The sequence below is a fragment of the Garra rufa genome, chromosome 16 (genome assembly GCF_049309525.1).
Source record: "Garra rufa chromosome 16, GarRuf1.0, whole genome shotgun sequence".
Classification (NCBI taxonomy): Eukaryota; Metazoa; Chordata; class Actinopteri; order Cypriniformes; family Cyprinidae; genus Garra; species Garra rufa.
In genome coordinates this window covers 10,533,344-10,550,852 of record NC_133376.1, presented here as the reverse complement: position 1 = coordinate 10,550,852, position 17,509 = coordinate 10,533,344, and the positions used below count along the sequence as shown (strand labels likewise).

The 17,509-nt window shown below is 32.2% G+C and overlaps 1 protein-coding gene across 1 annotated transcript; it reads left to right on the top strand.

The window, feature by feature from the left end:
• The first annotated feature begins 318 nt into the window (after window positions 1-318).
• cdx1a (caudal type homeobox 1a) lies at window positions 319-14,257 on the top strand. The gene is made up of 3 exons (XM_073819973.1): window positions 319-754; window positions 11,575-11,723; window positions 13,460-14,257. Exons 1-3 carry the CDS (start codon window positions 379-381, stop codon window positions 13,649-13,651), a joined length of 717 nt encoding a protein of 238 aa, XP_073676074.1. The 5' UTR covers window positions 319-378; the 3' UTR covers window positions 13,652-14,257.
• Window positions 14,258-17,509: the final 3,252 nt, after the last annotated feature.

Below are 17,509 nucleotides of genomic sequence, written 5' to 3'. Positions count from 1 at the left end.
CTCATTAGATCATCTTTATCATTTTTGACATAGCCTACCATCATCATCATCTTTCATATCTTCTTCATCGTGAGCTTCATTATATGAAAGGTCAAAGTTTGACCTTTCTGTTAAGTTTTGTTGTAAATGTTCTTAACTTTATTATAATGGAGCGTTTGTCGCGTCGCGTCGCCAAAGATAAAGAGATAAAGCGTCGACGGCGGGCACTCGGTTGATCTGGCGCCCTTCCGGCCTGTCAGCGGCACCTGTGCGTGTGTCATAAATCAGCTCAGGTGGGTGTCCCTGGCGTGACGTCAGCGCTGGGCAAACAAACGCGCGCCCGCGACACTCCGGTAAGGTGAAGTTCAGTTAAAGTAAAACTTTCAGCTTGCAAGGAAAATGTCCGTGAGCTTCCTGCTGGACACGGCCATGTACGGCAACCCGGCGAGACACCTGAACCTCAGCCAGCCTCACCTGAACGTCTACCCGTCCGCGCCATACCCGGACTACAGCGGATACCACCCGGGTCCGGCCCTCGGGAATGACCTGCATCACACCGGCAGCTCGTGGAGTCCTGGGTTCGGCCCGGGTTCCCGCGAGGATTGGCCGCCGCTCTACGGCCACGGGACGGGTCACTCGCTCCCGGTGAACGGCGTGGAGGTCAACGTCATTCCGCCGGTGGACCAGGGGCTGCTGAGCGGCGGTCCGAGCGCGCCGGTGGAGAGAGATGAGCCGCCGGATTGGATGAGACGCGCCGGAGCTCCCGTGAACCAGGGTGAGACATCAGCACTTCTCCTGAGCCCTACACCCTTTATTAACTCACAGCACACTCTTTCACTTACTCCACACCATCCAAAAAAGTACTATAGTAATGCCAAGTTTTTTTTTAGTGCTTAAGAAATATTCCAATAGTAGTAGTGATACCTTTGATAATACCATATTTTTCACACATAGGTCATAAAAATACCTTGTAATTATGAAATATACTACAGCAGTACAGATTTCTGGACAAAATCATTGGTGATACCATGTTTATTGGACATGTATCACAGTAATACCATGTAATTTAATGCTTTTATAAAATATTACCATAGTCGCACAATGCATTTGGACAATAACATACAATGTTTTTAGACATGAAATTCTATCTTTTTATGAAATATACATTAGTAAAAAAAAAAAAAAATCTGTTTTTGACCATATTATTGGTAATACCATGTTTTAAGACAACAATACCATTAGAAATATCATGTTTTTTTAGACACAGGTCATAGCAATACCAAATTAAATTGTTATAATTGCAATTTGATGCTTTGATAAAATATCCTATAGTAGACCAGTGTTTTTGGACAATAACATTGTTAATACCATGTTTTGTATGCATACATCATGGTAATACCATGTAATTTGATGCTTTTATAAAATATACCTTAGTAGCCCAGTATTTTTCAACAATACCATTGGAAATACCATGTTTTTGGACATGTATCATGGTAATATCATGTTATTTCAAACATGCATCATGGTAATACCATGTAATGTGATGCTTTTATAAAATATCCCATAATAGGCCAGTGTTTTTGGACAATAACATTGTTAATACCACATTTTTTTTCTACAAACATCATGGTAATACCATGTAATTTGATGTTTTTTATAAACCATACAATAATAGCCCAGTGTTTTGTTACAATACCACTGGTAATGTCATGTTTTTTAGACATATTCCATGTGATTCCATGTTTTTGGAAATATACAATGGCAGTACATTGTTTTTTGAACAATTCCATTGTTTGTTTTTTTGACATATTCCATGTGATTTCACGCTTTTTAGAAAATACAACAACAGTACATTGTTTTTGTTTTTTCCAATACAATTGGAAATACCATGTTTTTGGACATACATCATAGTAATACCATGTAATTTGATGCTTTTATAAAATATACCAAAGTAGCCCAGTGTTTTTGAGCAATATCATTGGTAAGACCATGTTTTTTTAAACATACATCATGGTTATACCATGCAATTTGATGTTTTTATAAAATATACCACAGTAGCCCAGTATTTTTTAACAATACCATTGGAAATACCATGTTTTTGGACATATATCATACTAGTAATACCATGTAATTGGATGCTTTTATAAAATATACCATAGTAGCCCAGTGTTTTTGAGCAATATCATTGGTAATACCATGTTTTTTAGACATACATCATGGTAATACCATGCATTTTGATGCTTATAAATACCACAGTGGCCCAGTATTTTTGAACAATACCATTGGAAATACTATGTTTTTGGAAATATATCATAGTAATACCATATAATTTAATGCTTTATAAAATATACCACAGTAGTCCAGTATTTTTGGACAATATCATTGGTAAGACCATGTGTTTTTTAGACATGCATCATGGTCATACCATGCAATTTGATACTATTTTTAAAATATACCACAGTAGCCCAGAATGTTTGAACAATACCATTGGAAATACCATGTTTTTGGACGTATATCATAGTAATACCATGTAATTGGATGCTTTTATAAAATATACCATAGTAGCCCAGTGTTTTTGAACAATATCATTGGTAATACCATGTTTTTTTAGATGTTTTTTACATCATGTTTTTTACATCATGGTCATACAATGCATTTTGATGCTTATATAAAATATGCCATAGTAGCCCAGTATTTTTGAACAATACCATTGGAAATACCATGTTTTTGGAAATATATCATAGTAATACCATATAATTTAATGCTTTTATAAAATATACCACAGTAGCCCAGTATTTTTGAACAATACCATTGGAAATACCATGTTTTTGGAAATATATCATAGTAATACCATATAATTTAATGCTTTTATAAAATATACCACAGTAGCCCAGTATTTTTGAACAATACCATTGGAAATACCATGTTTTTGGACATATATCATAGTAATACCATGTAATTGGATGCTTTTATAAAATATACCATAGTAGCCCAGTATTTTTGAACAATACCATTGGAAATACCATGTTTTTGGAAATATATCATAGTAATACCATATAATTTAATGCTTTTATAAAATATACAACAGTAGCCCAGTATTTTTGAACAATACCATTGGAAATACCATGTTTTTGGACATATGTCATAGTAATACCATTTAATTGGATGCTTTTATAAAATATACCATAGTAGGCCAGTGTTTTTGCACAATACCACTGAAAATATCATGTTTTTGGACATGCATCATGGTCATACCATGCTTTTCGACATGTACCATGTGATAATATGCTTGCTTTTTAATATACCATAGTTGTGCAGCATTATTTGGTCAAAACTTCTTTTGAACATGCAAAACCATTTGACTATACCAGCTAAAAGCCATGGTTTATCAATATGGAAATCATACAGTACCATGGTATATATCAGTATTGCCCAGTGTAAATACCCATAACCATTATATGAACCATTTTATAAGTACAGAAAGTGAAAGTTTTGCATGAAAAACATGTATAAGTGTTCTAACCGTATCTGTTGTGGAAATATGCTGCTTTCTGTGACGTCACATGTAACGTCAGTTACATGTGATCAGTTTATGACTCGTTCGTTACAGCAGAGAGATCAAAATACCTGCAGAATTCATCTGTTTGATCTCTGATGATCTACAGATCTGAAGGAGCATGTAGCTGAACAGCCAATAATAGTGTTTGCAGCCTTATCGGAAGTGCATTATGGCTAATAGTTTACTGAGTGATAAACTAATCTCTTCAGGGAATATTTGTGTAAATATGTCACACAGTCAGGTCGGTGAAGCTATAAAGCTCAGACACAAACAGAGCTTTGGGAAACATGGCGATTTAGTTTTAAAAGCTTTTAAGTTTCTGGTAAATTTGTCACATGATCTTCTTTGTAATGCTCTGGATTTTATGCTTTTATTGTTGTATTCGTTCAACAATTTGATTCAATTTAATTCAAATATATCAGATCCACATTTCTTCAACATGGTTGTATTTCTTAAACAGTACAAAAGGAGGAACTGAAGTTCATTAGATTAGTCTTCAGCTCTCAAAGGGCCGTTGTCTAACACAGTTGGTCAAGATGCAAATGCGCTCATCGTGTTTGACTGTTCAAACTTTCTGATATCGTCACATGAGCGGCGAATATGGATCATGTGACTAAAACAAATATAGATGAGAATGTTCAGGAAACACTGCTGAAAATATGAAACTCTTTATTTTCCTTTAGAAACACATGTGTACGTGGCTCACCTAACTTATCTAAATGGCCTACTTATCTCTATAGTAACATATCTATTGTTTTTATACAGAGATAATTACAGCAGACTAACCCAGATCCAAAGCTTGCCCTGAAAGAATGCGTGAGGAAATGAGCTATTTACATTATAAGCTTTTTTTAATTTTTTTTTTATAAATAAGTCATTTTCATTCTTTTAAATGCAATCCACTGCTGCCCCCTATTGGAAAACAGTGACATATTTCCAATGCTTCTGATAAATATGACTTTATTTTGATCTACTGGTTAATAATAGAGACATTTGCCACTGGACACAATTAAAAACTTAATTTGAATAGAGTTAGATGTTGCTAATACACAGATAAACAGATTCATTACTGTAATACGCATAAAATATGCAACACACAAAGATATTAGTAAATTGTAATTAAAATGAAATACTGTTATTAATTCATTTCTGACTATAAACAACTATACAAACCTTTTATTTCAGTTATGTCAGGGTTATTATAGTTAACTAAAAAAGAAACCATAAAATCATTTTTTATTTTTAGAAATAAAATCATCATTATCAAATTTTATATATATATATATATATATATATATATATATATATATATATATATATATATATATATATATATACATACATACAGTATATATATAACATTTTATTTCAGCTAACATTAGTAAATTTCATTTAGTTTAAAAAAGTAAAAAAGTTTTATTACTTAAAAAAATAATAATAATTTTAATTAAATATTAAAAAAACTTATTTTATAACAACTACATTTCTCATTTTCATTTAGTTTAACTTGTACTAAAATAACTATGAAAATAAAAATAAAATTAATAAAAACTGTATACTCATTAAAAAAGCAAACTAAAAAAGGACAAAAGCAACAAAATTACTAAAAATTTAATGAAAGTTACAATGAAAACAGAAAATACAAAAACAAAACAAATTTAAAATATTAAAAATAAAAGAAAATATTAAAAATCTCAAATTATTTTATATCAGCTACATTTCTCATTTTCATTTATGGAAAATAACTAAAACAAAAATGGAGATAAATAAATAAAAACTATATACACATAAAAAAATGTACAAAAGCAACAAAATTACTAAAACTTTTAATAAAAATGTTAACAGAAAATAGAAAAATACAACTAATTTAAAATATTAAAAATATAATAAAATATTAAAAACCTGAATTTTTAAAATATCAGCTACATTTCTTATTTTCATTTAGTTTAACTTGAGGTACGAAAATAATAACTAAAACTACAACAGAGGTAAAATTAATAAAAACTATATACACATAAAAAAGCAACAAAAATTACTAAAACTTTAATGAAAATTACAATGAAAACTGAAACTACAAAAACAAAACTCATTTGAAATATTAAAAATTAAATAAAATAAAAAACTTATTTGATATCAGCTACACTTCCCATTTCATTTAGTTTACCTTGACATATTAATTTAATACACATTTAATAATACAATTGAATAAAAACTATATACACATTTAAAAATAAACTAAAAAATGGACAAAAGCAACAAAACGACTAAAACCTTAATGAAAATGAAAATAAAAACTAAATACAAAAATAAAACTCATTTAAATTTTTAAAAACAAATATGAAAGGAAATTCAAACATATTTTATTTCGGTTTGATGCAAAGGAAGCATTTCTAATGTTCATTTTGTTATTTTTCTGGTGCCCCAAATTGCCCCAAAAAACCCACATATACATGCCAGAAATTCCTTTTTTGCTAAAATAATAAAAACTATATACACACTGAAAAAGCAAACTAAAAAAAGAACAAAAGCAACAAAATTACTAAAACTTTAATAAAAATTACAATGAAAACTGAAAATACAAAAACAAAACTCATTTGAAACATTAAAAATAAAATAAAATAAAAAACTTATAATAAAAACTATATACACATTTAAAAATAAACAAAAAAATGGACAAAAGCAACAAAATAACTAAAACTCTAAAATGAAAATAAAAACAAAATACAAAAATAAAACTCATTTAAAATATTAAAAACAAATATGAAAGGAAATTCAAACATATTTTATTTCGGTTAGATGCAAAGGAAGCATTTCTAATGTTCATTTTGTTTAACCTAATTAAATAGTAGGTTAAAGTACTAAAATAACTAAACCTAAAATCAAATTCAAAATGAATATGTAATAAAAAAAAAAACTAAAATGAAATATTAATAAAACCCATTATAATAATAGTGACAGTAAAATACGACTGTGATGCTGTAACATACGGTCTAGTCTGGCAGCACATTAAGGTTTGGACTGGCATCTGCTGATCCGTGCTTCTGTCTTTATCTCTTTATGCTGTTTTTATTACAGCCATCATATGATTGCGATGATTTTGCGTGTGCGTATAATGAGGTTAAACACTGTAAACCCTGATTTACTGAGTGCACACACATCCAAGTTTAATTTTTTGCCTTCTCAGAACTGGTTTGAAGAGATAAACCACAGTAAAAATCAGTTATCCATTTAAAACCCATTTAAAACAGAGCTACTCGACTGAGCACATGTTTTGACGCCCACTTAACAAGAACTTCTGTTAGTTCAAGAAGGCGTAATCGCTCTACAAATAATCGCATTTCCCATTACTTTTACCAAACATGTTATGCATTAGTAATGTCACAGACACATACGTTCATTAAAGGAAAGAGATAAACAAGGGCGCCATCGTACAGAGGCGCAGTGAGTCAGCGGTGTGTGACACCGGATGAAACAGTGAATGAAGGTGTTGCCTAACGTTAGCCGCTCGATTATTCATCCTCGTGTCTAAACACAAGGCGTCTTGAGAGTCGAACCAAGTGAAAGATTTTGTGAAAAGCTAATAGTAGCAGAGGCCAGCGAGTCTGAGGCAGCGCCGCACCCTGCTGTGTGCACTGTGGGAGGACCGGAGCTCACTGATAAGGGGACGAGACTCTGTGTGTGTGTGTGTGTGTGCCAAAGCTGCTCAAGAAAAGGGAAGAAAACTGTTGAGAAAGAGTTTCAGTCTATGAAAATTGCATTCAGGGGCTTTCAGGACAGACAGTCCAGACAGTGTGTGTGCTTCAGTGTTATTTTAGTATCACTGAGATGCTATTTTAGTTTTCTAGCATTTAAAATTAAAATTAAGGGTAACACTTTATTTTAAAGACCAATTCTTACTATTAACTAGCATGCACATTACTATCATACTGGCTGTTTATTATTACTTATAAAGCACATATTAATGCCTTATTCTGCATGACCATATTTTAGATCCTTTAACCATAAACTTACTAAATACCTTACTACAGTAACTATTAATAAGCAGCAAATTAGTTTTTTGAGGAAGAAGTTGTAGTTAATAGTTAGTGAGAACTGTGAGAACTGGTCCCTAAAATAAATAACCAAATTATTTTTTTATTTTATTTTTTTTTTTACAAGTTTTACCAATACTAAGTAGTTTTTTCTAGTATTTAAATAGTTAATTATTTTTTATAGGTTTGCATTTTCTATTTTCATTTAAAATGTAGTTTTAGATAATTCTGATATGCAGTTTTGTCCATGTTTAGTTACTATTTTTACAATTCTATATCTTATATAAATAAAATGAAAGCAGAAAATACCAAAATTTCAAATATTAAAAATAAAATAAAATATCAAACTTAATAATCTAAAATAATAACTCAAGTAGAAGCAGAGATAAAATTAATAAAAACTACACCTTAAAAAAAACCAAGAAACAAAGAAACAAAATGACTAAAACTTTATTGAAAATTAAAATGAAAACAGAAAATGCAAAAATAAAACTAATTAAAAATATTAAAAATAAAATACAATATTAAAAACCTTTAAAAAAAATTATTTACCTTATTTCATATCAGCTACATTTCTCATTTTAATTTAGTTTATCTTGACATGCTAAAATAATGACTAAAACAAAAACGGAGACAGAATTAATAAATACTATATACACATAAAAAAAGGCAACAAAATTACTAGAACTTTATTGAAAATTCAAATAAAAACAATAAAAACAAAACAAAAATGAAACCAATTTAAAATATTAGAAAGAAAATGTAAACAGTTTATTTCAGTTAGATGCAAAGGAAGATCCTTTTATATCTAATATCTATATAATGATTATTAGATAATTATTAGACAGAATAAAAGTAGTGCTGGGCAACTATTAATCGTGATTAATCGCATCAAAAATAAAAGTTTTTATGTATATATGTGTGTGTATGTATAAATACACACACATGCATGTATATATTTAAAGAAAAAGGTTATGTTTATATATATTAAACATATATATAATATATAAATATATACATTTAAATATTTTCAAAATATATACTGTATGTGTTTACACACACACACACACACACACACACACACACACACACACACACACACACACACACACACGTTGGGTTTACATGTTTTATATGGACATTCCATAGGTGTAATGGTTTTTATACTGTACAAACCGTACTTTCTATGGCCCTACACCTACCCTACACCTAAACCTAGCCCTCACAGGAGATTGTGCATACTTTTACTTCATCAAAAAAACTAATTGTGCATGATTTATAAGCCTGTTTCCTCATGGGGACCTGAGAAATGTCCCCACAAGGTCAAAATCTACTGGTATTCCTATCCTTGTGGGGACATTTGGTCCCCACAACGTGATGAATACCAGGTACACACATACACACACACACACACACACACACACACACACATATATTATGTATATATAAAAAAACTTTTATTTTGGATGTGATTAATCGCGATTAATCATGATTAATCGTTGCCCAGCAGTAAAAAAAAAAAAAAAAAGCTTAAAATTCAGACTTTTTTTTCCTGATTTCTTTTTTTGTTTCAGAATTGTGAGATATAAACTCAGAATTGCAACATATAAACTCACAATTTTAAGAATAAGACTCATAATTGTTAGAATGTCGTAATTACCGTTTTAATTTTTTTTATTTCATGGAAACTGACTGAATTTTAGTAAAACTAAAGCAAAGTTAGAAATAGTGCTTTGGCAAGTAGTATTTTATTTATTTTTGAACAGTTTATTTATTTATTTTTTGTTATTTTTAGTTTCTTCCTTTTTTTTAAGTTAAAGTTTTAATAATTTTCGCCTTCAAAGTTGTCCAAATAAACATATTTTAGGCTTGATATGAAGAAATGTGCACTGTGCACATGTAGTTCTCCAAATAAAGTTTAATTACAATGTTTATATCAGTCTCAAGCGATATGTCAGTAAATATGCTAATAGACTTGAACTATATTTAGTATAAAATAAATGCATTTTAAATCTATTATATATATATTATTATTATTATTTTTTTACTAGCATAGTATTTTTTATTTTTTTTGAACTGAAGTTGAACTAAATTATGATGTTTGTGATAATGTAAACGTCAGTTTCATTTCTCAGGAAAAATTTCCACGAAATGAAACAAATTTCCAAAAATCTGAAATCTCTCGAATGCTCAAGGGTTTGTTCTCTTTTTGGAGACAGTCTTTAACCTCCTCAGTGCTGGATTCATTTATAACTGTGCTACTTTAGTAAAGTTTGAGTTTTCTGGACGTTACTAAAGCCAAACTCTCATTTACAAACAGACAAGCCTGAAATCCTAAAGCTACTGATACCGATGACACTCCAATCAATCCGTTAACTAAAACTCTTGAGGTTTTGACACCCGTCTGTTTATTAGTAAAAGTAAAAGGAAGGAAGTATTACAAAATGGACTTAAAACATATTTGAACTCTGAATTTACTCACTAAATGTCTGATTTCTGGTTTAAAGGTCATTGCAAAAAAAGGCTTGGAAATGTAAAGTTGATCTAAGAAAAGCAGATTTAGACACTTGCTTTATAACTTTTTAATGTAATGCAATCACATTTTAATTGACTTAAGATTGTGAGTTTCATTCAGCGGGCTAAGATGAGGTCATGTGCTTTAGCAAAGGTTAACACTTCAGATGAACAGAACATCTCAAGAGGAACCAAAAGTGTCAGAGGAATATGGAAGTGGTTCACCACGCTCTCCATATCCTCACATCTCTCTCTTACATACACCAGACTTAGCAATTTTATTCCTATATATTTTATGAAGATTTTTACTGTGGAATTTGTTAATATGCCTGATTTTATATATCGCACTTTATGTATTTGCATCTGTTGATTTCAATTACAATTCATATTTTGACTTTTTTTCTCCACTTCAGCAGTGCTGACATAAACCGAACTTAACAGTTTTTTTCCTATCTATATTCTGAAGACTTTTAATGAGGTCTGAATGACTTTTTATTATTATTTTTTTTTTTTTATTTCTGTCTTGTTGACATGTTTTTTGCATATTTGAAATAAAATGACAATCAATCAATCAAAGAGTTTGTTCACATATCATTTGCCTGATTTTATTTATTGCACTTTATGTATTTGCATTTGTAGATTTCAATTACAATACATAAAGAGTTTTTTTTTTCCCCACAACAGCTGTACTTTCATAAACCAAACTTAACAGTTTTATTCACATCTATATTCTGAAGAGTTTTACTGAGGAGTTTGTTCAAATATCATTGCCTAATTTTATTATTGCACTTTATGTATTTGTATCTGATTTAAATGACAGTACATATTTTTCAAGGTGGTTTTTCTCAAAACTAGTTTTTATCAACTTCAGCAGTGCTTACACCAAACTTAGCAGTGTTATTCCTATCTATATTTTGCAGATTTTTACTGAGGGATTTTTTCATTTGCCTGATTTCATCTATTATACAAGTATTATATAAGTATTTGCATTTGTAGATTTCAATTACAATTCACATTTTAAAGAGTTTTTTCTCCACTTCAGCAGTGCTTACATACACCAAACTTAGCAGTTTTATTCCTATCTGTATTTTGAATATTTTTAGTGAGAAGTTTGTTAATATATCATTTGCCTGTTTTTATTATTACACTTAATCTATTTGTGTCTGGTTTCAATTACAATGCATCTTTCTTAAGGCGGTTTTCTCAAAAAGAGTCTGCAAATGCATGGAAATTGTGCATATTTCTTTAGATAATGTCCAGTTTGCACATTTAAACATAACACTACAAAAAACTTACAATTATTAAATTATACATTTTGTACCCTATTGACTTGGGGTTTCTTGCCCTAAATACAATAAATTCAGTAAGTGGAATCTGACACACAAACAGAAACCCCAAAACCCAGTAATATCTATAAACTGATTTTCAAAAGCCTTCTTCAGTAACCACACCTGAATATAAAAATTAAAAATATCACTGTTGTGATGGCAGGCGGAAAGACACGGACGAAGGACAAATACAGAGTGGTGTACAGTGATGTCCAGCGCCTGGAGCTGGAGAAGGAATTTCATTTCAGCCGCTACATCACCATCAGACGGAAAGCAGAGCTTGCGGTGGCCCTCAGCCTATCAGAACGCCAGGTAGGTCGATAAAGCATAGAAAGAGGAAGTCGAACAAGCCTGCGAACCTTATGCTGTGAGATTTGTTTTATTATAACTGAGTTTCTTGAGAAAGAACATGATGTCACTGTACAGAATTAGATGCAGGTTTTGTGGCATGCAAACATTAGAAACCACAAGAAAAACACCTAAATTAAAAGTGCTGCATCTTTTAGAAAGAGGAAGATGATAGGCAATGCCTTTTTGAAATAACTAAAAAATTATTCATACCCTTCTCAATAATCAATAGAAAAGCCTTTATTGGCTATTACAGCATTCAAATGCTATAATTGCTGACCAGCTTTTTGCATGTCTCCACTGGTATTTTTGCCCATTTATCTTTAGCGATGAGCTCCAACTCTTTCAGGTTGGAGGGTCTCTCTGCCATCACCCTGATCTTTAGCTCCCTCCACAGATTCTCAATTGGATTTAAGTCAGGACTCTGGCTGGGCCACTGCAAAACGTTAATGTTTTTGTCTGCTAACCATTTCTTCACCACTTTTGCTGTGTGTTATGGGTCGTTGTCGTGCTGAAATGTCCACCGGTGCCCAAGGATAAGTTTCTCTGCAGACTGCCTGATGTTGTTGTTAAGAATTTTGATGTATTGCTCCTTTTTCATGGTGCCGTTTACTGTGATTAGGTTCCCTGGTCCACTGGCTGAAAAACACCCCCAAACCTTAGGTTCCCACCACCATGTTTGACAGTGGGGATGGCGTTCTTATGATTGAAGGCTTCTCCTTTTTTACGCCAAATGAAAGCTACATCATTGTGGCCAAACAATTCAATTATTGTTTCATCTGACCATAAAACAGAAGACCAGAAGTCTTCTTCTTTGTCCAGAAGAGCATTTGCAAAGGCCAAGCGGACTTTTGTGTGCCTTATCTGGAGAAGTGGTGTCCTCCTTGGTCTGCTTCCGTGGAACCCAGTGGTGTGCAGTGTCCGTTGGACTGTCTGCCTTGAGATGTTGCCACCAGCAGAGCCCAGATTCATCAGGATGGCCTTGGTGGTGATCCTTGGATTCTTTTTTACCTCTCTCACTATCCTCCTGGCCAGCACAGGTGTCACTTTTGGCTTCCGACCACGTCCTCTGAGTTTTTTCACAGTGCGGAACATCTTGTATTTTTTAATATTACTATGCACTGTAGCCACTGGAACTTCAAAACATTTAGATATGGTCTTCTAGCCCTTTCCTGACTTGTGAGCAGCCACAATGCACAGCCGCAGGTCCTCAGTGAGCTCCTTTGTCTTAGCCATGACTGTCCACAAACCAACAGCAGAGAGCTTCTGTTTTTCACCTGTTGAGTTGATTAAAACAGCTGTTCCCAATGAATCAGGGTAATTAGGATGCTTTAGAACAGCTTGGACTATTTGGAATGGTATAGAACTTTGGATTTTCCCATAGACTGTGACAGTTTGCAAAGGGTATGAATAATTTTGGACATGCCACTTTTTGTTCAAATGTAAATAAAAGCTGAGAAATCATTGTGATTTTTTTTCCACAATGGTGCCTCTTGTACATCGTCTTATTATCTTTCGGGAGAAGCCTGTGTCATTTCCGGTCAAAAAAAAAAACGTACTGGTTAAATAAAATTAACTATAAGTCAGAATTTTCCAGGGATATGAATCATTTCTGGCTTGACTGTATATAAATACACATACAGCTTGAAGTGTCATTGGTTGTTCAATCAGGTAAATAATTTTGACTCTGTGATTCACAGGTGAAGATCTGGTTTCAAAACAGACGAGCCAAAGAAAGGAAAATTAACAAGAAACGACTCCAGCAGGCTCAGCAGAGCTCCACACCTACACCGGTCAATGCGTCCAGCCACGTCAACACCGCCATGGTCAGCAGCACCAATAACGGCTTGATGACAGACAATATATCGACTAGCATCAAAGAGGAATACTGAAAACTCTTCCAAACAGAAGGATAAACAGTACATGTTTACACGGTTTCAGTGACACTGAGTGGAGCGTTCATATTGCACTACACAAATGACACGCAAACACGTTTTCTTGTGAATAACGTGCACAGTATTTCAATTTTTGTAAAAAATGATTATCTCAGAATATGTTGAACGACTGAAGACATAATGCTTTCTAAATTTCGAACTGCTTTTGATATGACCTCACTATCGACTGATGATGATTTGATGACTATATTTGTATCACTACTGCTATGCTTTAATATTTTTCACCTACTGAAGGATGGAAAAATAACTTTTTTTAAAGGAGTCAACTGGTGTCCTTCATTTAATTTTAAAAAGTGAATAATTTTAATAAAAGATCATATTTGAGGAGAATGCAAAATTCCTGACATTCTGAATCTCACAAAATTGAATACTTTTAAGATTAAGATTTTATTGCATTTTCACATTTTCACAACAATTAAGCACATTTCCAAAATCCAAATTCCCTGTATTGATACAAGAGTTTCTTGTAACTGCCATTATTCTCAATGACAATTCTTATAGTAAGCCATTTTTTTAAATAAAATATTTTGAAATGCCTTTTTTATTTGGTGTATAAACTTGAAGCTTTTATATATAATGCATTATAAAGACATTAGATAATTAATCCATTATAATGGTGGTTTGTTTATTTGGAAAAACAGAAAATATGACCTTGACATGTTGATCAGATTGAACTAAATCACACAATGACAAGCTCTAAATCACGCTGTACTTTGAGAGGGTGGAAACCCGTTGGCGTGTGAGTGTTTACCGATCACAATGAGCCGTGTGGATCATAAGTCGTGATAACACAAGGAAACAAACACAGCTTATTGATAAAAACAGAAGCTGAAGCGACCAGCATGTATTCAGCGCAGTCAATCATTGACAGAGAAGCCAGAGGTCGAGCAGAAGCTGCGGGCCGTACGGACGTCATCGGACGGGACGGGTGTGGCCTGTTTTTGCAGCTCGGTCAGATGATTCATGTCAATTAAAGAGCCAATAAAGACCTGATGCCAGTAACGTTCATCTCATGTCCTTCAAGATCACGCGTTTGAACTGTTAATGTTTGATCGGTTTCACAATGCCACCATTGACCCTCATCTGAAGGAACGCACAGGTGTCAAAAGTTTGAGGACCGGGTCAAAATGTGTGTCAAAAGCCACACTTCTATCAAATATAGTTCCATCTTTAGCAATATTTATAAACAAAACTGCTTTACTGTAATTCAAACAGATCCTATTGTGTTTTACACTGAAAAGAACTTCATTGGCTGTTAAAAAATGATAAAGAATCAAGTATTAAGCTAGCCTTGAGTTAAGTATATAAGTAAGATATTCAACACAATAATACTATTCTTCTTCTTCTTCAGTGGTATACAAATATAAATGTTTCAATGTTTTTGTTTCCTACAATGAAAGTCAATGCGCTCCAAAAAAAAAAAGTACTGAGAGGTCAAAAACTTTTAGGATACAGGGATAAATTACTATAATTCAATAATGTCCTATTATATTTTACACATCATTTAAAATAATAAGTATAAAAATAAAAATATTGTTGTTATTATAATTATTAATATACAAGTGTGGAAATATAATCAGTTACTAAATTAGTTTTCAGTTGTGAGTATTTAAGTGAGATATTCAACAAAATAATACGTCATGATATATACCAAAACCTTTTTTTATATATATACAATGAAAGTCAATGGGGTCCAAAAGAAAAATCTAATACATTTTCACAGAAAAAATAAAGTCCTACAGATTTGGAACAAAAAAAATATTTTTGGTCAAAAACTGTAGTGAAATAAAAGCAAATTCAATAATGTCCTAATATATTTTATGCTAAAATTGAATTGATTGGCTGTTTTAGTTAAAAGTAAAATTTGGTAAAGTAAAAGTACCAACGTGTGAAGTTAGTCTTCAGTTTTGAGTATTAGTAAGATATTCAGCTAAATAATACTATTATTCTGTTGAATAAGAACATTTTAATTGTTTTTGTTCATACAATGAAGGTCAATGGGGTTTAAAAATAAATAAATAAATACATACATATATATTTATATAGGGATGAATTTACTATAATTTAACAATTTCCTATTATATTTTACACAATTTTATTGGCTGTTTTAAGTGAAAGTATAAAAATTTGGGGAGCTTAAAAAAGTATTAGGTATTGTTAAGGAATAATACAAGCGTGATTCTGCTTGGAAACAAAATCAAGTACTAAGCTGGTCTTTAGTTGTGAGCATTTAACAAAACAATAATGTTACTCTTTTGTGGAACACAAATGAGATATGATATATACATGTTCATATAATGGAAGTCAATGGGGTCCAAAAGAAAACGCATAAAAAGTCATAAGAATGTTTCAATTGTTTTTGTTCATACAATGAAGCTCAGTGGGGTCCAAAAATAATTAATTAAATAAAGCACTGAGAGGTCAAAAGGTTTTGTGATGCAGAGATATACTATCATTAAATAATATCCTATTATAGTTATTAAAACTTTATTGGCTGTTTAAGTGAAAAACTTTGGGAAGCTTAAAAAATACATGTAAATTGTTAGTGTGATTCTGCTTTGGAAACATAATCAAGTACTAAGTTAATCTTTACTTGTGAGTATTTAAGTAAGATTTTCAACAAAATAATGCTGTTATTCTTCTCTGGAACACAAATGAGATATGTGATCTGTGGGCGCACAGAAAATGGTCTAACGCCGGTTTCACACTGCATGCGTAAGCAGGGCGTAAGCAGCGCGTATTTTTTTCGGCGCCCATGTTAACAGATTAGAGCATTCACACCGCACGCAGGGACGGCGCGGCAGCGCGTAGCAGGAGCAGAGCAGAAGCGTCAGTGCCGCGATCGTTTTGGCGCCGAGTCTATTTTTGCTGCGACGCTTACGCTGGATTAAAGCCACAGTGCATCGATCTTGATCAAATCTGACCTGATTCGCACGAAAAATAACAATTTCACCATAAAATCATGTATCACATGTATCACAATCACGGTTTAAAAGGCTCACGCCGGTTTCACACTGCACGCGTAAGCAGAGCGTAAGCAGGGCGTGCGCAGCACGTAGGCAGAGCAGAAGCGGCGCGCATCCATTTTCCTTTCACACTGGAAGCGTTTGTCGCGCGCAGCTGAACTGCAGCTTGTGTACTTCCAATATAGACAAGTATTGTTCATTCAGTCACGCATTTCAGGTGTTCTCCAAGAACTGTCTGTCATGTGCTTTGATTTGTGATATGTTGTAGATTTAAGTAGCAAATTAGAAACGCTAAAATATTGAATATATTTTTAGACAAAGATCGTCTTAATGATTACCAGTTAGGTTTATGATAATTATAGCAACAGTTTTTCAATAACAAAAAGAATATGTAAAATTATGGTATTTTGGTATTTGTTTTACATTTGTTGCCATGACATGGTTAGATTCATATGATATTTTCATATTTTTTTATGGTGGTTGTCCAACTTTGAGATAATCACCACGTTTATAATGAAACCATTATATTTAAAAACATGTTAAAACATCATATAAAAATATAATTTGTTGGTACCACTGTAAATCTATATTAAATAATTATAGGATCTCCTTCCAGTACTTTCAGAATCTTCTCTTTAAAAATGATTTTATTTCTGTATTTTAAAATGTTTTACATTAACATTTTAATGGCAGTAGTATGTGAAACCGGCGTCACCAGCAAAAATAATGCATTTGTTTGTAAATAATGTCTATAATTAGCCTACTTGTTCAAAACAATCACGTAAGCAAAGTTTGTACTATTTTCTGCTTGTTTTGATATATACAAGAG

What these genes read in the sequence shown, in the direction of transcription:
- cdx1a (XM_073819973.1), top strand. Translation starts at nt 379, where the DNA reads ATGTCCGTGAGCTTCCTGCTGGACACGGCCATGTACGGCAACCCGGCG. An exon ending in CGGAGCTCCCGTGAACCAGG is followed by an intron (nt 755 to 11,574) that starts GTGAGACATCAG and finishes TTGTGATGGCAG; the next exon opens with GCGGAAAGACACGGACGAAG. An exon ending in TCAGCCTATCAGAACGCCAG is followed by an intron (nt 11,724 to 13,459) that starts GTAGGTCGATAA and finishes TGTGATTCACAG; the next exon opens with GTGAAGATCTGGTTTCAAAA.